Here is a 27906-nt window from a genome sequence, read left to right as displayed (position 1 = left end):
TATGTGATTTGGGTTCCCCCCCCCCGCCCGTGGTGTTCTAACAGTTCAATACTCTCCCATTTAGATTTTAATAGTAATTTTCAGAGAAAAATATTCTCTATATTTTCTCTCCTTAAGGAAGCATTAAAAGTTTGGTTGCATTGTATGCCTTCATAATGAGTGATCATCTCCCCATCAGAAATATTTTGAGATTGTAAATGATGTACATAATTGCACATATATAACCTATATCTGACTGCTTACTACCTTAGATAGGGGAGAGGGGATGTAAGGAAGGAGGAATAAAATTTGGAACTCAAAACTTTACATAAAATTGTTTATTTTAAAAAATAAAAATAAAGTGAAAAAATATTTTGAGAGAAAAAAACGATTTGTGGAAAGCTTTTCAGACACACTGATTACTTTGATCTCATAATAAGGAGGAAACAAGGTCAGAGAGAAAAACACCGAATATAAAGAAAAGAGTCACTAAAGTTTTTACAGCCAGAAAATACCACAGATATCATCAGTTAGTAGGAACTTTGTTTCACAGCATGAAGTTTATTCATGCCAACATTCATTGCTATATTACTACTGAGATTTTGATTTTCAGCAGATGTAGTCAGAGTCTGAAAAACTGACATTCTTTTGTGACTCATTACAAAATATTTTCACAGCAAACATATTCTCGACTTAAAACACAAAAATCTTCTGTTGGTTTTTTAACAGTTTATATCAGCCTGTTTTAACTGTCTAACTTTTACCAACATTCTATACCATATCGGTATCTCAATATGGTAAAATAAATGGATAACGAATACAGGAGAATATGTTTCCCATTGTTAATATTCCACTCAAATGAGGTAATAAGGTATTAATCATCACCAGTTTAACATAATAATTTAATTCTGTCAATACAACTTCATTAGGAATAATTCATTCATATGCAAAATTAAATGGTTTTCTACAGAGTAAATTTTAACTTTAAAAATGCTGCTCATGATCTCAAAGTAAAAACAAAAATAGACCCGATTAAAGAGAATATAGCCAAGGAAACAATACTAATACTTAACATACATGTACAAAATAGAACAGCATCCAAAATTTTAAAGGAAAAATGAAATGAGTTAGAGGAGGAAATAGTAAAACTGTACTAGTAGGGGACGTTAACTCCCCTCTCAGAAATAGATAAATCTAGCCATAAAATAAATAAGAGAAAAGTGAAGGAGATGAATAGAATTTTGGAAAAGTTAGATATGATAAATGTCTGTAGGCAACTGAATAGGAATAGAAAAAGAGTATACTTTTTGGAATTGTACATGGTGCTTTCACAAAAACTGACTATATGTTAGAGCATGAAAACTGCATAACCAAATGAAGAAATATTAAATGCACTAATTTCAGATCATTATGCAATAAAAATTACATTTAATAAGGGGCCATGGAACAGAGATTAAAAATTAATTGGAAACTAAATAATCAAATCCTAAAGAATGAGATACAGAACAAACCATAAAAACAATCAATAATTTCATTAAAGAGAATGACAATAATGAGGCAACATACCAAAATTTGTGGGACAATTTTTATCTCTAAGCCCTTATATTGATAAAATAGAGAAAGAACACATCAATGGATTAGGCATACAATTTTTAAAAATCTAGAAAAAGAAAAAAATTATCTCCATCCAATTAAATACCAAAATCTAAGTTCTGAAAATGCAGAGATTAGTATAATTTAAAGTTTTTAAAATGCTGAACTAATAAAACTATCCGGTGATTTCACACACAAAAAAAACCTCAATAAAATAAATCATTGGTTAATTTATTTTTTAAAAAAGAAGAAAACCAACTTACAAATATCAAAAATTAAAAGAGTGAATGTACTACTAATGAAAATTAAATTAAAGCAATTATTAAGAGCCATTTTGCTCAATTATATTTCAATAAACCTGACAATCCAAGTGTAATGGGTGAATATTTGCAAAGATATAAATTACTTAGATTAACAGAAGAGGAAATAAAATAATTATATGACTATCTTAGCAAAAAACATTGAATAAGACATAAATGAGCTCCTGAAGAAAAAAATCCTGAGTCTCAAATGAATTTATGAGTGCATTCTACCTAACATTTAAAGAACCATGTATTACTATACTATTGAACTATTTGGAAAAAGATGAAAAGAGAGTCCCACCAACCTACTTTAATGACACAAATATGGTTCTGATACCTAAAACAGGGAGGGAAATGACAGAAAAAGAAAACTATAGACCAATTTTCCTAATGAATATTTATGTGAAAGTTTTCAATAAAATGCGAGCAAGCAAATTAAAGCAATATATCACAAGATTATACACTACGACCAGGTGGAATTTATACCAGGGTTTGTTCAATATTAGGAAAACTCAGAATAATTAGTCATATCAAAACAAAAAAGCCCACAAAATTCATATGATTGTCTCAATAGATACAGAAAAAGCTTTTTGACAAAATACAACCTTAATTTCTATTAAAAACCCTGGAAAACACAGGAATCAATGGAACCTTTCTTTTTTTGAACCTTTTCTTAAAATGATAAGTAGTATCTATTTAAAACTAAGAGCAAGCATTATCTGTAATGGAGCTAAACTATAAGCTTTTCCAACAAGATTGGGGTGAAGCATGGATGTCCATTTTTAACACCATTATTCAACATGGTACTAGAAATGCTAACTATAGGAAGAAGATAAGAAAAAGAAATTGAAGGAATAAAAATAGGCAGTGAGAAAACAAAACTATCATTCTTTGAAGATGAAATGATGGTATAGAGAACCCTAGATAATCAACTAAAAATCTGGTTGAAAGAATTAAACAACTTTAGTAAAGTTGCAGGATATAAAATAAACCCACTGAGTTATTAGCATTTCTATATATTACAAACAAAACCCAGAAGGAAGAGATAGAAAGAGAAATTCCATTTAAAATAACTATGGACAATATATAATACTTGGGAGACTACCTGCCAAGACAAACCCAAGGACTATATGTACACAATTATAACACATTCTTCACACAAGTAAGGAAAGCTCTAAACAACTGAAGAGATATTAATTGTTTATTGGTAGGCTAAACCAACAAAAATGACAATTCTGCCCAAGTTAATCTACTTATTCAGTGCCATAGCAATCAATCTACCAAAGATTTATTTTACAGAGTTACAAAAAATAAGAAGAAAATTCATCTGGAAGAATGAGAGTTCAAAAATATCAAAGGAATAAATTTTTAAAATGTGAAGGAAAGTGGCCTAGTAGCACCAGATTTCAAACTATATTACAAAACAGTAATTGTTGAAACAATCTGGTATTAGCTAATAAATAGAACAATGGATAAATGGAATAGATTAAGTACATAACACATAGTAGTAAATGACCATAGTAACCTAGCGTTTGTTAAACCTCATGATTTAAGGTTTTGGGATAAGAACTTGTCATTTGATGACAATTATAGGGAAAACTCAAAAGCAATTAGGCAGAAACTAAACGAAGACCAACATTTCACACCCTATACAAAAATGAGGTCAAAATGGAGTAATGACTTAAAGATAAAGGGCAAAATCATTAGTAAATTTTGGAAACATAGAAAAATGTACCAGTCAAATCTATGGATACAAAGAAGGATTTATGTTCAAACAAGAGATAGAGATGATTGTGGTAAATAAAATGGATAATTTTGATTATGTGATATAAAAAACTTTTGCAGAGCTAATTAGCTAATTAGAAGGAAAATAGGAAAAAGAAAAAAGTAACATCTCAGATAAAAGTCTCATTTTTCAAATATACAGGAAACTGAGCCAAATTTGTAAAAACAAGAGCCATTCCCCAGTTGATAAATGGCCAAAAGATATGAACAGGTAGTTTTCAGAAGAAGAAATCAAAGCTATCAATAGTCATGTTAAAAAATATTCTAAATTACTACTGATAGAGAAATGCACATCAAAACAATTCTGAGATGCTATTTCATACCTATCAGATTAGTTAACATGACAGAAAAAGAAAATTATGAATTCTGGAGAGGGTGTTGAAAATTGAAATACTAATGCATTGTGTGGAAAGTTGTAGGCCAACAATTCTAGAGAACAATTTGGAACTATGCCCAAATGCTATAAAATTTTTAATATCATTTGATCTAGCAATACCACTTCTAGGTCTGTATCATGAAGAGATCAAATAAAAGGGAAAAGAAGCATTTTTGTACAAAAAATGTTTATAGCAACTCTTTTTTGTGTGTGTGATAACAATTGGAAATCAAGAAGATGCCCATGCATTGGGGAATGTTGAACAATTTGTGATATAATATTGTGATGGAATACTGTTGTGCTATAAGAAATGATGAGCAGCATAGTTTCAGAAAACCCGGAAAAAACTTACATGAACTCATACAAATTGAAGTGATCAGAACCAGGAGAACATTTTACACAGAAACAACAATATTGTAAGCATGATCAACTGTGAAAGATTTAGATATTCCAATCAAGACAATTAATCATCAATTCAAAAGGACCCATGATGAAAAATGTTATCCACTTCCAGACAGAAAAAGGATTAATTCTGATAAGCATTGAAGGAAGCATTGTTTTTAAACATTTTTTGTATGTGTTTTCTTTTACAACATGCATAACATGGAAATATGTTTTGCATGACTTCCAAGTGTAATGGATATCAAATTACTTGCTTTCTCAAGTTAGACAGAGAAGTGGGAGGGAAGGAGATAATTTGGAACTATTTTTAATTAAATCTTAAAAAATTACTTGTAATTGGGAAATATTTAATGAAATAAATTAATATATTGTCAAAATATTGGATATGACTGTTGAAATTGGCAAAATTACATTCTAAATAAATCCGTGCACAAATTAGGCTGCAAAAATCATAGAATACTGACCTGGACTGAATATAATGTAGAATGCATGTACAGGCCAAAATGGAATTTCATTTTAAAGAGGGAATGGAAAACAGTAGGAATGATAATTCTACCATGACATTATTTAATTTTTTATGCTTGAATTTTATCCAGATGCTAAGTATAAATATGTATAAAAACCTATAGTATATAGTTGCTAATAACACAATAATAACAATATCATCTCATCTTTATATAAGGCTCTATAGGTTTTGAAAGGCTTTACATTCATTATCTTATTTGATCATTAACAATGTTGATTGTGATCATAATAATTCACTCACTTTTTCTAGTGGCTTTATGATTAAGCTTAAAACTACATATCTTAAAATTTAACTCACAATTTTTTCCTTTGAAGGGCTGAATGGTGGCAAAAACTCCATTAAGTGGAACTTCATCCAGAGCTGGCTTTTTGGCAAAGAATCACTATTGTCGTTCACCTGTGTGAATTGGCCTCATTCTTTAAGACAGTCCTTTTACCAATCAAAATGATCAGACTTTTGGTGGGATAATGAACTAAGCCAATTCAGTGTCTTCCCCAATTCTCCAAACAAAGCTCCCACAGCATTCATGAAAAGGGAGTAATATTAGAAGAGAACGTTGAAATAAAAAACACATGTCAGACTAAGTAGGTCTTATTCTTTAAGAGTGACATTATAAACAGAAAAGCCAACTGGCTAAAAGTAATATGAAAATAGAAAAAAAAATCTTAGCAGCTGAATAAACCAGACTACCTACATAAGTAGACATTGAAATCTGTCTTGATATTCATTCACTTAGGGAGAACTGTGCAAACTGATATGCCTTCTTAGCCAAAGGACAATTTGCAGGTAAAAATCCTGTTAAATGAAATCCTGTTCTTTGAATATTTATGAATGGCCCCTTTCCCTTTTGGGAAAAGGATAAAACATTCAAAAAATAGCACCACTACTACACACAATGTAATTATAAAGTCTTTAACATATGCAAATAAATATCATTAGTCTATGTTTGAAAACAAAGCAAAAAAAAATGAACTTTCTCTACTGAGGCCAAAAAATGATGGAAATCAAACATTCATTGTTTATCTGAATCCAGACTCAAAAATGAGAAACACATTTCATAATTCTGATGTAACTCTTACTCACATAGAACCTGGTACAGTAAAGGATATGTAGTAGATAATAACTACTTAAAGACTGATCCCAGGTGAGAGCTCAAATGAAACGATTAATCATGGTTAATTTTGCAAGAATTTACCTATGCTAGAGAAAGTTACCAAGTACTTTCCCAAGATGCTAAACTGTGCCACACTAGAAATGGCATTAAAGATAGATTCATAAAAACTTTGTTCCAGGTAGAGTTCTATGACTTAATTGGCCATATGACCATAAGAAAATGACTTTTCTAAACCTCAATTTTCCTTTCTATAAAATGAGGATAGTAATATTTTGTACTACCTAGTTCATGAGATGGTTGTGAACAAAGCATTTTGTAAATCGTAAAGATCTAAGGAATGAAGGAATCAAGTAGTTATTAAGTGTGCTAAGTACTTTATGAATATCATCTCATTTTATCCTCCCTGGGAGGTAGATGCTATCATTATTTACATTCTATAGTTCAATAAGCTGAGGTAGACAGAAGTTAATTGACCTTCCCAGGGTCACACAGCCAGTGGGCATTTCAGGGACTAATTTGAACTCAGACCTGCTTGATTTGGACTCATCTTCCTGACTCCAGTCCCCGTATTCTATTCACTGTGTCACTTAGCTGCCTCAATTATTTGGGATCATAAAAATGATCTACAAATAGTTTTATTTGTAAAAAGAATAAATCAAACATGCTATTTAAAATTTAAAATGATAAAAGAGTCCAAGATGATGAAAAGTTAGGGAAAAAAGTCCTAAAAACATTGTAAAGATAATTCTGAGTTTGATAATTATCCTGAAAGAGTAAAATTAAAATTTTCTCTGATGTGAAACTCAGTTCTGTGAATTTGGAGTACCTTAACATCAAAACTCTGCCAGAACTGCTCTTTAGAAGCAGCATAGGAAATGCTGGAAAACTTGGCTCCTTTGACATGGAGACTAGTAGGAACTTTGGGAAATACAGCAAGAATCCTGAGATTATCTCACTCTTTTACATCATAAGAGCAGTGAGCCCTTGAAATATGGGTTCCCAGAGTTCACCCATTCCCAGGAATCAAGACAATGTGTACATCATCCTTTCTTTTTTAGGAGATGATGTTGTCAGTGGAAAATTAACTTGGAGTCATGGTTCTCATGGGATATGCAGATCCATCTACATTCTCTTCTGTGGTCCCCCTTGTACCAAGGACACACATTTGTTTGACAGATGACTAGGATTAATAAGGCAGTCCAGGGCTATGGAACAAATAGTTTTTCCTGGTGTAAGACAAAGTGTCTCATTAAACCCAGAAATTTGGCTCCATAAGAACCATGATCCAGGTCTTTTTACCCCACACTTTTCATTCCACAAAACACATGTGAACTCATCAAAATACATGCATGTCTCCTCCATCACCCTCCAAATCCTAGTCATTCATGGGCTCAACATAGCCATTTATCTGCCCATTCATTGTATGGGCCATTTTTTCATTGATACCTCTCATCTGTCTCTCACACTTGTGTGCTCTCGCTCTCTCTCCCCCCTCCCTCTCTCTCTCTCTCTCTCTCTCTCTCTCTCTCACACACACACACACACACACACACACACACACACACAGAGCAACTGAACCTGACAAAAGAGGAAATGAAAGGATACATAACCATATTAAGAAATTCCTTTGGAAAATTTGAGAGAGAGAGAGAGAGAGAGAGAGAGAGAGAGAGAGAGAGAGAGAGAGAGAGAGAGAGAGAGAGAGAGAGAGAGAGAGAGAGAGAGAGAGAGAGAGAGAGAGAGAGAGAGAGAAAGCATGAGTGAGAGAGTGCTAGATCTATTTAAAAACTGCTCGATTGCGGCAGCTAGATGGCGCAGTGGATAGAGCGCCGGCCCTGGATTCAGGAGTACCTGAATTCAAATCCGGCCTCAGACACTTAACACTTACTAGCTGTGTGACCCTGGGCAAGTCACTTAACCCCAATTGCCTCACTAAAAACAAAAAACAAAAAACAAAATCCTGCTCAATTTAGGAATTTCATGGGGAAAAAAACTAACTAAAGGACTTTTAGTTATAATTATAAGTCAATGGAGAATGAAAAGACCATACATACATACTATATCTTTCTAAAATCTTCAACTTTCCAGCACCCTGAGGGGGAAAAATAAATCATTCTTGATAGGTAGGTTTTTGTGGTGTTTTCTCTTTGGGATTATTTTTCTCTTAAACACAGATTTTTTGAATATTTAAATTATTTCACGCGGTGATTTTTTTTAACTTCCTAAACAGTGTATAGGTAGCATAGGGGAAAGATTGCTATACCTATTATTTGGAGATTTGTGTGTGAATTTTCTTACAACACTTTTTCCAAAGCAAGAAAAATCATTCTGTAGGTTAGCTGGGATAATTAAAGATGAATAATCAAGTGTGAGGCAATAAACATCCTGTATACATTCTGTGAAATCAAATGTCTGTAACGTGTGCCTAGCCCTTAACTACATTTATATCTAAAACTACATCAGCTCCACTGATAAATTTCAGGGATTATGAGTTTTAGATGTGAAGACTTTCTTTAAAGCATTACTAGTGGAAGGGAGCCAATCTTGTTGGGGTTATAATAGTATTGAGAATTGTAGGGAGGGTAAAGGAAGAATTATAGTTTACAAGAAAAGAGTTTAGGCTGATATTGCCAATTCACTTATTTTGAAACAGTTTGGGGTAAAATCCACAGGAATATTTCACAAGAAAAAAGCAAAAGGTAAATATTTGTAACTGACTTGCTTGAAACCTGTTTGTGTCTGCTGCCCTATCTAGTTTCAACTCCATGGAACAAGCAAGATGTGTCTCCCAGATTAAGCTCATCACTTCTAATCTCATCACTTTTGCCAACTGAAGCCTTGACTGACACTACAACTCTCCTCTCCAATAAGAAGTATGGAGGGTGCAGTATCAAATCCCTCCCAATGCCTTCCTTTATAGAGGGCAGAAGCTGGACTTTTGGGCTCACTTTACTTGGTACCTGTTGCTCTTTCAGGTTTCAATTCCATGCAACTTTATCCCCAGGTCTCTCTCTTTTTCCCCCTTTTCTGCCTCTTTTATGTGTTGTCTCTCCTGATCCCATTTGATTTAAAGCTCCTTGAGGGCAGGAGCTATCTTTCTTTTTTATTAATTGTATCTCCAAGGCTTATGTTTATTGGATTGGATTAGACATTTTTTTCCTTTTTCTGGGAAGAACTAAATTGTTTCAGCTTGCAGATTAAGTAGAGTTTGCAGCCAGTCAAGAAATATTTATTAAAAACCTACAACATGCCAGACATTCTGCTAAATGCTGAAGATACAAAGCCGGGCAAAACCAAAACAAAACAAGACAAAACAAAACAGGTTCCTTGATCTGAAGAAACTCACATTCTAAAGGTGACATAATATGCAAATTACCATGTACAAGATATGAGTAGTATAAATGGATGACAATCTCAGAGGAAAGGTATTATCAATGGGGGGCAGAGAAAGTCCTCTTGCAGAAGGTAGGATTTGAGCTGAGTCTTGAAAGAAGCCAGGAATGTAGGAAGATAGGGGTGAGAAGCCAGAGCATTCCAGTCAGGGGGGAATAGTGAGAGAAAAGGCAAGCACTCTCAAAAAATGAACTGCACAATCAGACGTAGGAAGAATCCTATGGAGAGAGCTATTTCCAGAGGGCTGTGGAGATGAAAGCCAGATGGCAAGAAGTGAGTGGCTGACTCTCTTCCAAAGCTGCCTACAATTTGTATTGCTTCTTGCCATACTAGCTGAGAAACTCCTTTCTACCTGACGGGCTGTTCATACTTGCAAAAGATATCAAATGACGAGTACTTTGAGTGCTATGCAGATCACAGTCTACTATTTAACAACTTTCATCTTAGGTTAGGTGCCACCTTTGTCCATAAGTGTGCTTTTACTATCTTGAAATTACTTTGTATCTACCTAAGTATGTCTTGTATCACCTTATCACCGAAGAATGTAAGCTTCTTAAGAATAGAGACTGTTTCTCCTTTCTTTTTTTTATCCAATCCTGTAGTACTTTTTTTTTTTGGTATACAATAAGTGTTTTTTGTTTGTTTGTTTTTGTTTTTGTTTTTGCAAGGCAATGAGGGTTAAGTGACTTGCCCATGGTCACACAGCTACTAAGTGTTGTGTCTGAGGTCGGATTTGAACTCAGGTCCTCCTGAATCCAGGGTTGGTGTATTATCCACTGTGCCACCTAGCTGCCCCCTAAAATAAGTGTTAAATAAATGTTTCTATAATATCTCAAGACTACATAAAATGAAAAAGAACATAATGGAACAGAGACAATTTGGGGAGTTTTTAGGGTTCCTCAAGGTTAAAAGTCCAATCTGACAGCTATTTGAGCTATTTGGATAATATAATTGCATTCACTCAGAGCAGACAATTATGAAGAAACAAGCATTGTCTTAAGCTACACTCCTAAAGACATAACAATGGCTGAGTTCATTACAGGAGACACTGGCTGTTTTTTGGACAAAGACCATAACTCTATTTGCAGACGTGTGAGTTAGAACCAACCGTTTTCATGAGAGGAAATCCTAAGTTTTCTCATACCTGAGGAGCAACACAAATTGGCAGGAAATAGGTATCCAGCCTGCTAATAAGTAGGAAATAACAACTTTAGATTTAGAAGGAGACAAGCCCAGCTTTCCAGAGTGAGAAGTTTTCATAGGTAGGAGATTTTTATGATAGGAAATGTATTTATTATTTGAGAAGGAAAAAGGAACTTCTAAACATTGATCTCACTTCCCTGTACAAACTCTATATAGCCAAAATCTGTACTGACATTGGAATTTATATTATATTAGTTAAGTATATGCGGATAAAGAAAATGGGATTTTTAGAGCTCTTTAACATTAACTGGCAACCATTCGAAAGCACAGAGGTGCATCCCAGACCAGAGACCATAGAGATGAAATTAAAGTAACTCTCCAAATCACTCTGTAGACAACTCTTCAGAATTAGAATCATCATGGACTCTTCTTTTTCAGGTCTCCATGCCTCACCAGCCATACATCAAAGCCTGCCAATTTTTCCTAATATCTCTTCAATTGACCTTTCCATCCTCATTTACACAAAGCTAATTTAAGCTATTATCACTTTATACCTAGATTACTTTGATTCTAACTGGTTTCCTGATTTCACTACAGACTCCTTAATTTGTTCAATCATGTAAAATTTATGGAGGGTTTTTCGGTATCATACTGATTTCGACATATCCTATACCAAAAACAAATGTGCTTTTCCTTTCTTTTTCTTTCTTTTTTTTCTTTTTTAGTGAGGCAATTGGGGTTAAGTGACTTGCCCAGGGTCACACAGCTAGTAAGTGTTAAGTGTCTGAGGCCGGATTTGAACTCAGGTCCTCCTGACTCCAGGGCCAGTGCTCTATCCACTGCACCACCTAGCTGCCCCATGTGCTCTTCCTTTTAACAAAGAAAGATAGCAAAACTAACTACTGTCATGACAGTATCTAAATGATGGCAGCTAGGTAGAGCTGTGGACAGGGTGCTGGCCTTGGAGTTGTTCAGGTACATCTGGATTCAAATTTGACCTCAGACACTGGCTAGCTGTCTGGCCCTGACCAAGTCACTTAATCACTGTCTGCCTCAACTTCCTTATCTGTAAAATAAACATAATAATAGTACCTACCTCCCAGGATTGTTGTGAGGAACAAATGAGTTGAGTCAAGTGCTTTAGCACAGTGCCTGACATATAATAAGCACTATATTAATGTTAGCATTTATTATTTGAATTAACAATTTATGCAACATCCTACATATCACTTGGCTATTAAAAAGAGTTACTTCCTCATTTCCTTTCTGAGACAAGATTGGACATTACAACAACTCAATGTTCAATTTCAGGTTAGTGTTCTTTCCTTTAGATGCTTGTAGTCTTTGTGTATATTGCTCACATGGTTCTTCTTACTTAGCTCTGTAGCAGTTTATAAATGTTTTCCCATTCTTCCAAGAATCCCTACTTGTCTTCCAGAACAATTCCTACTTGTCCCTTCCAGAACAAATAACATTTGATTACATTCATATACCACAAATTCAAACTTCTATATTTGGCAACAGTCTTTTATAATCTAGCCTGAAGTTGAATTTCTAACTTTGTCCAGAAAGATATTTCCACTCCAAACAAGCTACTCTATTTATTTGCCCCAAAACATACCTGGTTCATTCCTACCTGGATCTTTGGTCTCATCTTATTCCCTTTCCTTAGAATACCTTATATCTCTATCTTTGCCGATTGAAGCCCTTGTCATCCTTCAAGGCAAAGGTCAAGTTCCAGTCACTATATACAGTTCTACATGATTACTCCAGCCCACAGTTCATATTTCTCCTTTTTCTGAACTCCTAAGATAAATTGTTCCCTGTTATTTGAAATACACACTCCACTAGTCTAAGATGTTGACCCTGGTCTTAAAATTGGTAGGCTCTATCAACTTATTATATGTAAATTTTCTGTCAGTCTAAAATGAGTACATTAATAATACACTGTATAGTACTTTCTGTTTATAAAGTAATTTTTATGTGCATTGTCTTACTTGATTCTCACAATAACCCTGAGAGGCAGTGATGAACATTATGAGCAAATTCAGGGTCAGAGAAGTTAAGGGACTGGATTAAAGAGACTTAGGTATTCAGTGTTAGAGCTATGTCTCCTGATTCCACATCCCCCCCCCCTTTTTTTATTTTGGTGAGGCAACTGGGATTAATTAACTTGCCCAGGGTTTCACAGCTAGTAAGTATCAGTGTCTAAGGCTGGATTTGAACTCAGGTCCATCTGAATCCAGGGCCGGTGCTCTATCCACTGGGCCACCTAGCTGCCCCCACACCCCCCCTTTTTTATCATATCATTCCGTGCATTCGTGTGTGTGTGTGTGTGTGTGTGTGTGTTTGGGGGAGGGATTTGTAGGCACTATGATAGTTCAAATTACTTGTCTTTATATTGACAATCACCCTAAATCATTAATTCATTAAACAAATATGCATCTAGAGACTACTATGAGCAGAGCACAGTTAGGATTGGAAATACATAAAATTTAGATAAGATACAAGTATATGTGCTCATTTTTCAAAAAGGCACAAAAAAGATAGCACATAGCAGGTGCAAGGAACAGAAGGCAGACTAATTGGAAGGGAGTACAGAATTAAACTATGAGATAAAACAAGAACAGAGGTTCTTAACCTGGAGTCCATGGATAAATTTTACATGGATCTTTGAACTTGGATGGGCAAAAAGACATTCTATCTTTATTTTGATTAACTTCTGACCAAAATTTAATATTTCCTTCAATTACTTAAAAAGAAAAGAATTCTAAGAAAAGGTCCATAGATAGGATTTACCAGCCTGCCAAAGGAGTCAATGAAAATAAATGGTTAAAAACCCCAACAAGACAGATTGGAAAAAATTTGTGGAGTGCCTTGAATGTCAGACAAATTAATCTGAACTTTACTTAGGAGCCAATAGTCACTGAAGATTTTTGAACAGTTGAGTAACACAATTAGATCTATCTTTTTCTTTTTTTACATAAAACATTTCCATGTTAGTCATTTTGTAGTACTCAAATAAAAGAAAAAAATGAAAGAAAGAAAATGAAAATATCATGCTTCATTCTGTAGTCAATCAATATCAATTCTTCCTCTAGATGCAGATAGTCTATTTCATAATTAAACCTTTGGGATTGTTTTCAGTTATTGTATTACTGAGAATAGTGAAATCATCCACAATTCTTCATCGAACAATATTGTTGTTACTGTGCACAACATTCTTCTGCTTCTGTTCACTTCACTATGCATTAGTTCATCTAAGTCTTGCCAAGTTTTTCTGAAATCATCCTTCTTGTCATTTTATTTTTATAGCACAATACCTATTTCTAAAATAGCTTATTCTTGTGGGACAGGCAGATTACAAGGAGGAAAAAAGGACTCATGAATTCAGAGGCTATTAAAATATTTCAGGTAAGTGGCAAGGGAGCTATACCACAACAGGGACAGTAAAAATAGGACGGTCAAATGTAGAGATTTTGTGGAAATATAATTGTCAGGATTTGGCAAATTATATGTGAGGGCAAAAAAGTCAAAGATATGAACAAGGTAGATTGGGGAAATGGTGGCACTATGGACAGAAATTGTGAAATCTAAATGGAGAGAAGTTTTAGGGGTAAAGAAAAGCTGGGTATTGTACATGTTGAGTTTACAGTGTCAACAAAAAATCTAGTCAAAGGTACCTTGAAGGGAAATGAAGATGTACAGTCTAGAACTTCAACAAGAGGTCAGTGCTATACACACACACACACACACACACACACACACACACACACGAGTAATCTTTGTTTTTTGTTTTTGTTTTTGAGGGGCAATGGAGGTTAAGTGACTTGCCCAGGGTTACACAGCTAGTACGTGTCAAGTGTCTGAGGCCGGATTTGAACTCAGGTACTCCTGAATCCAGGGCCAGTGCTTTATCCACTGCACCACCTGGCCGCCCCACGAGTAATCTTAATTAAGGTGATAGATAAATTTTGGGGAAGATAAGGACTTGAAAAGGGTCACTGAATTTGGCAATGAGATCATCAGTGACCTTTGAGAAGATAATGAGAAGGAGCAGTTAGGTGGCACAGTGGATAGAGCACTGGCCTTGGATTCAGGAGGACCTGAGTTCAAATCCAGCCTCAGACACTTGATACTTACAAGCTGTGTGACCCTGGGAAAATCACTTAACCCTCACTGACCTACAGAGAGAGAGAGAGAGAGAGAGAGAGAGAGAGAGAGAGAGAGAGAGAGAGAGAGAGAGAGAGAGAGAAGATAATGAGAAGGTAAAATTATTCTTTCCTCCAGGTAAACCTATAATGGTGTTAACTTATGAGAAGGGAATGGATAGGAAATGGGGGGAAATGAACAATGAATCTTCCAGAAAGAGGGCAATAAGAGAGAAGGAAAGAAAGACAGAAAGAGAGGGGGGGGGAGAGAGAGAGAGAGAGAGAGAGAGAGAGAGAGAGAGAGAGAGAGAGAGAGAGAGAGAGAGAGAGAGAGAGAAAGAAAAGAAATGAAAGTAAAAGAAAAAACTAATAAAAAAAAAAGTATCACCTCTGATTAACTGGCTAATTATTATTGTGTATAAAGACCAAAATCCATATACTAAGATACAGTTCAATTGATTATCCCACCCATTTGAAAGTAATTTCTTTTGTCAGGTAAGAGCATCAGAATTTAATGTGAACAGGGACTGTATACCTCCTAGAATGAATCAAAGCCATTGTGAGATAAACTTAGTAACGCCTTAAGGAATTTGTATAAAATGTTGGAACTATCTTAGGAAACAGAGAGAAGGAAAGGTTGAGGCAAAAATACCATTCTAGTAAATGTCCAAAGAGCAAAGGTAATACTGAGCTATGGCAGAAAATGAATATATCAAGGATAGTCATTGACTTTATATGTATCTTGAAGCAGAAGACCCAGACAGGGGAAGAGATTCTGAGAAAAGGTTGCATTTCTTCTCACTTTCTCCTCAAAGTGCTTGTGTGTGTATAAATATAAATATAAATACAAATATAAAGATAAAGATATATGTTCATGAATATATGTATATATGATTATATATACATGCATGAATATGTCTCTCTATATGCATATATACATACACATATATATAATCTATTGTTTTGTTATTACAACAATTCCAATAAATTGTATTTTGGTTTAAACCACAATAAGCCAAGGTGACCTAGAGATAGATAAAAATGTAAATTTAGAAAGCCCAACTTATGCCTAAATCTTAGGAATTTTATTAACAGAAGACCTGAAAAATTTGTGACTGAATTTACAACTTTTCATCTAAAATAAACTCCACAAGGCTAAAGAAGCAGCAACTATGTGGATCTTAGATGTCATTATGTGGCTCCAAGGTTTTAAATGAATTAATTATTAAAATAGGGTGTTATTTTAGTAATAGGTAGAAATAATTAGTGGATCAATTATTTATATTTATTGTGTATACCTTTCAAATTTCTGCCTTAGTCAGAAGGAAATTAATTGCGCAGCAAGACACTGCACAAAAAGGCATGTGGGACTCATATAAATATTAAAAAAAGGTTCCTACTGTCAATTAACTAATGGTCTATTTGAAGAAACAAGATTAAGATATACAAAACGGCAATCACTTTAAGATAGCATGTGGTTATATTGTATAGAAAATACTTTAAGGCCCACCCAATTTAGAGTGAAGAATTAAAACTACCAATGATGGCTTCATGGAAGATGTGGATCATAAGTTGAGTCTTAAAGGAGAGCAAATTAGATTAGGAGGAATTTCATTTCATTTCTGATATTCTTTGGATCTATGGTTGTAAGCTTTGACAACAGAAACAAAATAGTGGTTCTATTGCTCATTTTAGTTTATGAAGCAAATAAAGCAATGCCTTGCATATAACAAGATCAAATGCATCTCTGGTCAATAAATAAAGGGAAGTTTTCAGGAGAAGTTTGTTTGATGGTGGAGGGGAGACCATTGAAATAAATTAGGCAAGATGTGATACCTATCTACACTAATCTGGGGACAGTGAGTAAAGCAAAAGGGGTTAGGCAAGAAATGTAGTAGACGTAGAAATGTCAAGATTTGGCAGGAGCAGCTGGGTGGCACAGTGGATAGAGCACCGGCCTTGGATTCAGAAGGACCTGAGTTCAAAACTCCGGCCTCAGACACTTGACACTTACTAGCTGTGTGACCCTGGGCAAGTCACTTAACCCCAATTGCCTCACCAAAAAAATAAAAATAAAAAGATTTGGCAAATGATTACCAAATATAGACCTTGAAGAATGAGGGATTGAGTATGTGATTCCAGGGTCACACACCTAGAAGACTGGGAGAATAGTGTTACCTTTGACAATAAAAGGGAAATTTTAAAAAGGATAGATTTAGGGTTGAAGATAATAAGTCCTACAAAGGTGAGTTGGAGATATCTCTGGCACATACAGTCCAATGAATAGCTACTAATGTCAGATTGATACTCAAGAGAGAAGCTCAAACTGGATTTATAGATCTAAAAGTCATGTGAGTAAAGATGATAATTGAAATAGTGGTAACAGATAATGTCAGTAAAGGGAGGATCTGTAGAGAGATAAGAGAAGAGGACTCAAGAAAACCTTGCAAAATATTCACAGTAAAGGGAAATTGTTTGGCTGATGAGCCAAAAAAGAAGACACAGGAAGAACAGGGGTAGGAGATTGTGTGTCCATTAGGGAAAACAACAAGTAGAACAGTTTGGTTGGAATGTAGAGTGGGCAGCAAGCCTGGAAAGCTAGGCTGGAGCCAGATTGTGAAGTGATTTTAATGCCAAGCTGAGGAGTTTGAATTTTATTCTAAATACAACAGGGATCCACTCAAATTTCTTTGTGTGGGTGAGTGGGGGAGTAGGGTGACATAATCAGGCTTGTGCTTTTAGGAACATTTTTTGGGCAACCAAGTGGAGTACAAACTGGAGAAGTTGGAAGCTAAGAGGCTAATTAGAAGGCTGTTGGGATAGTCCATGCAAGAAGTTATAAGGATCTGACCTTGGGTTGTAATTATGTAAGTGGAGAGAAGGGAACAGCTGTAAGGGATGTATGAAGGAGGAATCATTTGATTCCTGCATACTTTAACCCATAATACATGAATAGCATGTTTTCTATTCAGAGAGAAAACCTGTATGTATATGCTACCTCAATATTAACCCATAACTGCAAAAATGAGGTGATTTAGCTGTATCACTTGCATAGAAATTGGCCAATTAAACTTCCTGTGCCTGCCTTTAAAATTAACTGGTAAATCAAAATTAGTTCCAAGTGTCTGCTAAAATAGTTGGAATATGTAGTGTGGGGAACCCATCCTACTCATTTAGTCTTTCTCCTGATAATAGCCAAGTAACTAGAGAACAGAGCCAGGAGACCTATGATCTATTTCTGGTTCGGCTACTAGCACCATGTGTGTGATCTCAGACAAACCAATAAAGTTCTTGTCAAGGAGTGCAAAATGGGGTGTATGCAACCCTCAGTCATCTAGACTAATAGAAGATGGGGACAGAATGGATTAAATAATTCTATTTCCTTCCAGTTTATAAAAGCTGTAAATATTTCAAATATTTTTCTTAATCTTTTATTTTTCCCTTATGTCATTCTGTCCATAGTTCTGTCTATAAAGAATTGTTTGTAGTCTTGTATTTTTAAACCACTATAGGGCAAGGATCATGATTCATACAGTGCTGTGTCCAAAAGTCACTCAACACATGTTTTTGATGATGAAATCCACAGAGAAACTCAAATCCTCATTTCAGCCAATGGTTTTGACTTTCTGCTTCACCAAACCTTTGCTAATGGTCCAAACATGCAACAAAATTGATTGATTTGAGTTTCATTTCCTTTCTGTGTCCCTGATCACCCTCTGGTAAAAGTGCTGAAAGGGAATTGACCAAAAAAACAGGAAACAGGCAAAAAGTCTTGCTAATAAGCCACATGAATAATCAATAGTTAAAAAAGCATTTCAACTGATTTTTAAAACTTTTTGGGGGGGAGGAAAGATTTCAACAGAATGAAATAAAAGTTTTAGCAATGTTGCCAAAATATGAGAAAAACAGTTTCCTCTCCTCTAGCCCAACAGATAAGAATGGCTTTGACATTCATAAAATGGAAAAAAAATTAAATGAGAATTACGAATTCTTTTGCTAAAAAAGTAATAGTTTCAAAGAGCTATCAAATATAGACTAATGAAAGCATCTTTATTTTTTAAATTTTCATTCAATCTCTAAAGTTAAGCACTGATCAGAAAACCAATACCAATTTCAGTCTTCTTTATGGTTAGCTATTTAGCATGAATCTTAATCTTAATGGGAAATAAACAGCTGTGTGTGTGTGTGTGTGTGTGTGTGTGTGTGTGTGTTCTGGACAAGGGAACACCACATGAGAATAAGTAAAACAGAAAATTTTTTGAAGAATGACAATTCTTAAATGAAGCACAGTGTATCCATTAATGCTAATCATCCATCAAGATAAATACAGTTTTGTGTAACTGAGAAAATATTGCCACTAATGTCTGGCTTTCAATGCATAAACAAAAAATATTTCTGGTAAGACATTCTTGGCCTTGGTTATATTGCATAGGTTTCTAAATTCCCTTTATCCCAATGTGCCAGTCACATCTGTAGCCCAAGTGTTTCTTTCCAAAAGAGGAACGAAGGCCAAGCAAGACAAAGAATTTGCTGATACACATATGTCACTCCAAGAATTCTCCTGACAAAGTTCCCACACCCAATTTAATTACTTCCCTACTGTAAAAACACTTTCCATCTGCATTTATTCTAATAGTTTCAAATCCAAAACCAACACACTATAAAGCTAGCTAAATAAATGCATGAGATTAGCCTTAGGTTCCAATCCAGGCGCTACTTTTTTAACATAGTGTATCTACAGCATTCATTTTATGTTGATATTTCATTTTGTGTTCAATGTTTTCACTTAAGACTTGTTTAGAAAAGAATTATTTGGTTCAGGCTGTGTTAGTATCTGTGTGTGTGTGTGTGTGTGTGTGTGTGTGTGTGTGTGTGTGAGAGAGAGAGAGAGAGAGAGAGAGAGAGAGAGAGAGAGAGAGAGAGAGAGAGAGAGAGAGAGAGGGAGAGAGAGAGAGAGAGGGAGGGAGGAGAGAGAGGGAGAGGCAAGGAGGAAGGGAGAGTGAGGGAAAGGGGCGGGGGTGAGGCATGGAGGCATGGTTCCATAAGTGTGGCTTTCTAGGTATATTTGTCTCTTCTATTCCTATGTGAAAGACAGTGTACCTGCACACACACATACTAAAGTCACCCCTCTAACCCCTCATGCCTTTGTTTTTCACCTTAAATTCACAGGTTTCTGAAGTAACAGATTTTCCCAATACTTAAGGTTAGCTACAAATTCAGAAATCACATAATTTATTAATTTTGTTACTTTTTTGGTTGAAGTGATAATTATTTAAACAATATTGTTTGATTAAAAAATCATGGTTTTGAAAATGAGTCTTCTATGCAGAATGATGAATCAATAGACTAGATTATTAAATACCACTCTCATCATCAAGAGATCTTTCCCAAATCCAGCTCCAACTTCATGGCTCAATTCAGGTACTGCTACCTCTGAGCTGCCTTCCCTGATCCTCCCCATCATATTTTCTCCTTCTTAAAAATTCCTAGGATATTCTGTGGATGTTATCTTTACTGTTACCATATGTTATGTTCATTTGGGTATGTCTCAAGGCAGTTAGATGGTACAGTGGATTTGGTGTCAGGAAGAACTCAGTTTGATTCCTTCTTCAGACTTACTAACTTTATGACCTTGGGTAAGTAACTCAACCTCTGAAAAATTGGCATAAAATAGCACTTCCTTTTCAGGGTTGTTGGACAGCTAGGTGGTACAGTGGATAGGATACCCTGTCTGGAATCAGGACGACTTATCTTCCTGAGTTCAAATCTGGCTTCAGTCACTTGCTGTCAAGTAAGTCACTTTACTCTGTGTGCCTCAGTTTCCTCATCTGTCAAATGAGCTAAAGAAGCATCTTTGTCGAGAAAACCCCAAATGAGGTCCCAAAGAGTCAGACATGATTCAAAAATGACTGATCAATAACAAAACTCAGAGTCGTTGTGAGGATATCAGATATGGTATATAAAATACTTTGCTACCTTGAAAGTGTTTTATAAATCCTATTGTTATTACTGCTATTGTCTTAATTTTCTTACCCTCACCCAATTTGCCCTGAAGTAGAATATAAACTTCAGGAAGTCATTGTGCTGTATTTTACATTTTAATACCAAGTGCCTTGAAAATAGTAATACATATGCTTGCTTAATAAATATTTGTTGTCTATGTCTAAAGGGCTATGGGGCTGTGAAAATCCTTTGACCCAGAAATACCACTATTAGGTCAGTATCCCAAAGAAATAATAACAAAAGCAAAAGGACCCACAGATACAAAAAATATTTCTAGCAGCTTTCTTTGTGATGGCAAAGAACTGGAAATTGAGGGGATGCCCATCAATTGAGGAATGGCTAAACAAGTTGTGCTATATCAATGTAATGTGCTGTAAGAAATAATGAGCAGGCAGATTTCAGGGGAAAAAAAACCTGGAAAGACTTAAATGGACTGATGCTGAGTGAAGTGAGCAGAACCAGGAGAACACTGTACATAGTAACAGCAACATTGTGTGATGATCAGCTCTGTTAGATTCAGCTCTTCTCAGAAATACAATGATCCAAAACAATTCCAAAGAACTCATAATAGAAAATGTTCTCTGCATCCAGAAAAAGAAGTGTGGAATCTGAATGAAGATTCAACCATACTATTTTTACTTTTTGTGTTGTTGTTGTTGTTGTTTTAATTTTTTGAGGTTTTTCCCCTTTTGTTCTGATTCTTCTTTCACAACGTGGCTAATGGGGAAATATGTTTAATGTGACTGTATATATATATATATATATATATATATATATATATATATATATATATATATATATATATATATATATATATATATATATATAACCTATATCAGACTGTTTTCTGTCTTGGGGAGGGGGGAGGGAAGGGAGGAAGGGAGAAAAATTTGGAACCCAAAATCTTATAAAAATGAATACTGAAAACTATCTTTATATGTAACTAGAAAAAATAAAATATTATAAAAAATAAATATTTGTTGTCAAAAAACTACAGTGAAAAGAGCAACTGAATAGCATTGTAGATACCTAGGCTCCAGTACTCTCACTGGTACTTAACGAGCTCTGTGTTTAGGCAACCTACAGTCATTTGGCCCTTGGTTTCCTCACCTATAAAATGAGAGGATTAGAAGATCCCCCAAACTGTAACATTCCAGCTGTAACATTTAGATGATTTTTAAAAACACTATTTTACCTAACTGGGCTGTCTTCAAAATATCTGAAGGGGGGGAGATTAGACTTATTCTTCTGGGTTGTGTGAGCAAAATAATAAGGGACAAGGGTAGAAGCAGCTATCTCCAAGTAAGGAAAAATTTCCTAATAACTAGAGCCATCCCCAAATGGAAGGAGATCTTCCTCATGAGAGGTTTTTGAATAGCAGGGTTTCTAGGTCAGATATGAGTTAGTCTAGATGGCCTCTGAGTACCCTTTAATTTCCGTGATTCCACAATACAGTTCTGTGCTTTCAAAGAGCTTGGGAATGATCTGACCAACACAATGATTTGCACCTGCAGAGGCCAAGTTAAGTCTCATCAATCTGATTGGGAGTTAGTGTAAGGACACAAGATCACTCTCCTAACTCACAAATTCTTTGTTTAATCCACTGAGTCATATTGCCTCTTAGAATTGATTAAAAGCATCCTAGATCTCCAGAATCGGCGGACATAACTGGTGTTCTAAGAACTCAAAGCTTTTTGCTTATAATCTTTAATACCCGGAACAAATGATGTCTAAATGTCTCATGAGTTTGATAACTCAAAGCAATGGATCTAACATCTGACTCCCACTCAATTCACTCCAATAGCTATCATATTGCCTCTAGGATCAAAAACAAGTTCTTTTTAACTTCTAAAGCTCTTCACAACCTAGCCCTAATTTATCTTTCCATTCCTATTATATATTGCTTCCCTTACTGTACTCTACAATCCATTCATGATGATCTTCTTGTTCCTCTTGACACTCCACATCCCATTTCCATTCATTTGCACTGACTATCCCTGATTCATGAAATGTGCTCCCCCATCATATCGATCAGTCTCGTTGAATTCCTTGCTTCCTTAAAACTTTGCTCATAACACCCTCTTTAGAAGCCTTTTCCAATGCCTCTACCCTTTCTTCCTCAAATTCTCTTATATTTATTTTGAATATTCTAATTTATGTACATGTTGTCTTCCTTGTTTGAATGCAAGCTCCTTGAGGACAGAGAATCATTTTTAATCTTTGTATACTGAGCATTTAACAGAATGCTTCTTGATTGATGGATTAAATGCCATCATACTGATGTTGTATATATGGCTTCTAATTATATCAAGGGAATTTTAAAACGGGGAATTTCAAAATTAAATAAAGTAGTTGATTGGTATTCTGTAAATGCAGAATTCTATTTATAATCCGTCAGCTAATATGGAGAGGTACTTAATTGTCTCTTAAAAGGTTAGCACATGTGCATTTAAAAAAAAGTAACTGGGATATATCTAGATGTCTTAATCCATTTGTGTGTCAAGGTAGGACAGTTTTAATAATTAGGCTGCAATAATGTACTTCCTGGGGCAGCTAGTTAGCGCAGTGGATAGAGCACCGGCCCTGGAGTCAGGAGTACCTGAGTTCAAATCCAGCCTCAGACACTTAACACTTACTAGCTGTGTGACCCTGGGCAAGTCACTTAACCCCAATTGCCCTGTAAAAAAAATTATAAAATAAAAAATAATGTACTTCCTATGTGCTGGAGCCCTGAATTAGGAAATGGTTGCTTACATTTCTCAATTGTGTAACTGGTCTCTGAGACAAAATGATGTGGCTTCAAGTTCAGTCTTTGACACAAACTGGTTGTGTGATATCAAGCAAGCCAAGCCACTCTGTCCTTTCAGTGACACAGTTAAACTCTGGTTTTATGTCACAGAACAGTTACTGCTTTGGCTGAGGGACTTTTCTTGCTGAGGGCTCCCAAGACCAATGCAATCAAGCCTTCCCCTCCTTCCCCATCCTTCACATAGATTTGTCATCATATTTATAGCACTATTGTTACATAATCTAATATTATCGATATACCATTATATATAAATCCATATACATGTACATGTATATATCCTGAAAGATTATAACTTAGGGCATATGTATGGTCCATTTATTTACAAACAAACAAACAAAACTTAGAGGAAATTCCTCAATCTCCACATCTCTTTTGGTTCTACAGTTGTCATTCCATAAGCCCCACATGCCCATAGACCCCACATACCAATTTCATATAAACTCATTCTAAACTTCTTAATTTTCTAATAGTGCCTTTGAAATTCAATAATATTTGAAAAAAACACTGATTGTGAGGTGTTGTTTTCTTTAAAAGTTTGTAAAAATACTAAATAGTTTTCGAAAGTGATTTTAACTCAATCTTTCAAATATTTTAAAAGTTAAAACTTTTACTAATTAATGAGGTAAAACATATAGGATGCTTACAGGAAGCGATTTAGTACTGTGAATATTCCCTTTTCTCATTCCTATATACAACGTTATGGTCATTTTCTTTCAAGTGGCACCAGTGACAAATTCCCACCATTGATCTGGAAATTTCCCTCTGTCTAACGTTGAGTCCCTCTCATTACTATTTGAATGACTGTCCTTTTTATTACACTAAATAATTCCTATTTATTCAAAAAGAACCTGATAGTGGGTCACCTGATTGATTTATGTCTGCAGATCAATTTTTTTTAAGGTTCTTAGTGTCCCCCACAGTTCCTCAGTTCAGCATTTGCCTCTATGCACTGTACCTGGAATTCTGAGGCTCTGAAACATCTGTTTCTGTGCACGTTTTCTTTACCTGCGAGGAGAAAGGGATTGCTAAGTTATTCTCATATGAAAACACAACTTCCTCACTCCCAGTTCACACACATACAATGCTTCAAGTGGATATAGCTCGACTCACCCTGATCTCTATAAAATACTTCCCGCATTTTACAGCAGTAGTATGCAGTACTAAACAGTGTGTTTCATTATTATCCCATGAACAGCTGCCAACTGCACTTCCCTAGACTCCATTAGTATGTAAAATGTTGAGTTAAAATAGCTTGGGAGTAGTCTCACCAGGAACAAAGAAACCAAAGAACCAGGTTTCCCCACTTAGAAACTAGAAAGCCATACTGTTCTCCATTCAGTAAAGAAATGTTTTCCCAATTGATACTGCTTCTGTTTCCTGCTAAAATTCACAATAATAAACACCAGATTCTGGGGCAAAGTGCAGTGTTAGCTAAATAATTCATACATTAATTTTCATTTTCTGAATCCGGTGACTATATGTTTCATATATTTTTCTCGGTGTGTCAATTAAGTTCAGGTACTGAGTGCAGACTTCTCACACATATTTGCAGTATATTTATGCAGGCTATATTTCAACCTTTAAAAATTCAGCTTTGGAAACAGTTAACTGCTAGCAAAAGTTAAAGAAGGAAAACATCTCTCAGAATAAAGTACTATGTACCATTATCCGTTTCTGGACAATGGTATATAGAAGACCATCTGAAATGAGGGCGAGACCAAATTCGTTTTGATTACAGGCAACTTTATGACAAGATAGACAAAGAACTGAACTTGGGAATCAGAAAACTGAAGGCCAAATGCTGGGTTGGACATTTATTAGCTGTGTGACCCAAGAATAAGTTGCTTCATTTCCCTAGGAATCATTTTCCTCAACTGTAAAATACCAAAATGAGATAAGAATGCAATGTTCTTTGAAAATCTTAAAATTGTTATATAAATCTTCTGCTGCTGCTGATATTATCTTGAAAATCATCTTGAAATGAAAGAATGAACCATGAAGTGGCTAAAAAATTCACTTTCTCAAGATGAAAATTGTCAATATATTATACTTCTTAATTAAATAAATCGAAGTCATTTTTGCAGTGCAAAGAAATAGATACTGGGGATATCAAAATAAAAAAGGTCAGTGCCTGCCCTCAAGGAATTTGTAATCTAATTAAACTGAAGGATAAAACATGTAAACAAAAAACCCCTATAAAACATGTTAAGTAATGCAAGTGAGAATTCAGTTAAGTATGCAGGGAGGTCAAATAACAAAAAAAGATATTCAAGAAGGGAAAGATCATTTCTAGATTAGGGTAGCCTTTATTACTTCAAATAATTGGTCCTTTAAACTCAATTTGGAAGATTAGGTATATCAAGGTCTTAAAATACAAATGCATGGTTAACTTTAAGAATACCTCATCACAATTACTCCCATTTATAAAGTACTTTTTTAAGGCTAAAAAGGCATTTGCCATATTTTATTTTACTGGAGGCTTTCAAGGTTCTACAGGCATTATTATCCCTATTTTAGAGATGAGGGAATTAAGACTCTATGAGATCAAGTGATTTACTCATGGTCACATAGCCACTAAATGTTGAAGGAAGGATTCAACACAACACCATTCTGAGCCTCAGTTTTCTCATTTGTAAAATGAAGGGTAGGAGGGACAGCTAGGTGGTACAGTGGATAAATCTCTGACCCTTGATTCAGGGGGACCTGAGTTCAAATCTGGCCTCAGACACTTGACACTTACTAGCGATGTGACCCTGGGAAAATGACTTAACCCTCATTGTCCCACCAAATAAATAAATAAACAAACAGATCAATAGATAAACAGCTAAATAAGTAAATAATTTTTAAAATTAAAATAAATTAATTAATAAAACAACCCCAAACCAAAAAACCAAATAGATAGATAGATAAATGAATGAATGAATGAATGAATGGATGGATGGATGGATGGATGGATAGATAGGTAGATAGAGAGAGAGAGAACAAAGAGGTTGGAAGAGATGACCTCTGAAGACTCTTCCAGAACTAAATCTATGATCCTATAATGCTATAACTTTCCCCACTATGCCATAGTGCAATTTTATAAACAGTAGACAATAAAATATGTATAACTATATATATATATATGCATATTCAATTCAAAGATTCCTAAACTCTGACATGTGTAGGCATGCATATATATATACCTTTAAATGTTTGTGTTTATATATTATGTATATAATATTTACATGTGATAGCAATTATTATAGCTACCATTTATATGCTACTTTTAGGTTTATGAATAACTGTACATATAATCTCATTTGATCCTCCCAATAAGCCTTTGAGATAAGGGCTATTAATATCTTCTTTTTACAAATGAGGAAACTGAGGCTGAGAAAGGTAAAGTGATTTGCCCATCATAATTTACATATGTGTATATACACATGTATATGTTTGTATATATGTATCTATGAATATACACATATGTATATAGGTATGCATATAAATGTATATACATATATAATGAGCATGCATAATAATGGATAAAGAAACTGAGAGTTAAGAAGTTTTGGGTTCAAGTTATATCTTTGATATTTATTAATTGGCATATGACAATTTCTTGGTGCTCTTCAGACTGTTTCTAAGACTGTAGTTTGCAAAGAAGGCATTCATTCACACTGGTAGCGAAAGTTCCTTATGGAGAAGATATAATAAAACTAGCCAAAAATAAAAAGAAGTTATTTATTTATATGTGTATGCGTGTATACATATATGTATTTATATATAATATACACACATATAATTGTGCAAAGATATAAGTATGTGTATGTATTTGGGGGGGAAAGAGGAGACAGAAACAGACAGACAGACAGAGACAAAAACAGGGGTGGGGGGAGGCACAGCTACATTATGTATTCAGAGAGTGCTGGGGCTGAAGTCAGGAAGACTCATCTTGAGTTCAAATCTGGCCTCAGTCACTTACTAGCTGTGTGACCCTGGGAAAATCACTTACCCCTGTTTGCCTCAGTTCCTCATCTGTAAAATGAACTGGAGAAGGAAATGGCAAATCACTTCAATATCTGTGCCTGGACAACAAATGTGTACATATTTATGCATTCATATATGCATTTTTGGAGTAGGTACCTTTTTCAAACTGGAATTTCAAAAATCATGTTTTTCACAAAACAAAAGTAACAATAGCTTAGTAAACACAATGTCCTTCAAAATATGGGTAGTTTATTTTCAAAACAAACCCAGGCACCATTTCATATTTATACAATCCATTTGTTGTCTTTCCAAACTCTGTTCACTTCTGTTCTCCATGAAAATGAATGCAACAAATATGAGC

The 27906-nt window shown here is 34.9% G+C and overlaps 1 protein-coding gene across 1 annotated transcript in view; it reads right to left on the bottom strand.

Annotated features, from left to right (window-relative positions):
• Positions 1-27906, bottom strand: part of EYA4 (EYA transcriptional coactivator and phosphatase 4) — a 316619-nt gene that overhangs the window by 138974 nt on the left and 149739 nt on the right. Inside the window, 1 exon segment of the mRNA XM_044003487.1 lies at positions 24532-24581. Within this exon segment, the coding sequence (XP_043859422.1) occupies positions 24532-24581 (50 nt within the window).

This window comes from Dromiciops gliroides, chromosome 4 (genome assembly GCF_019393635.1).
Source record: "Dromiciops gliroides isolate mDroGli1 chromosome 4, mDroGli1.pri, whole genome shotgun sequence".
Classification (NCBI taxonomy): domain Eukaryota; kingdom Metazoa; phylum Chordata; class Mammalia; order Microbiotheria; family Microbiotheriidae; genus Dromiciops; species Dromiciops gliroides.
This window is presented reverse-complemented; position numbering and strand designations above follow the sequence as displayed.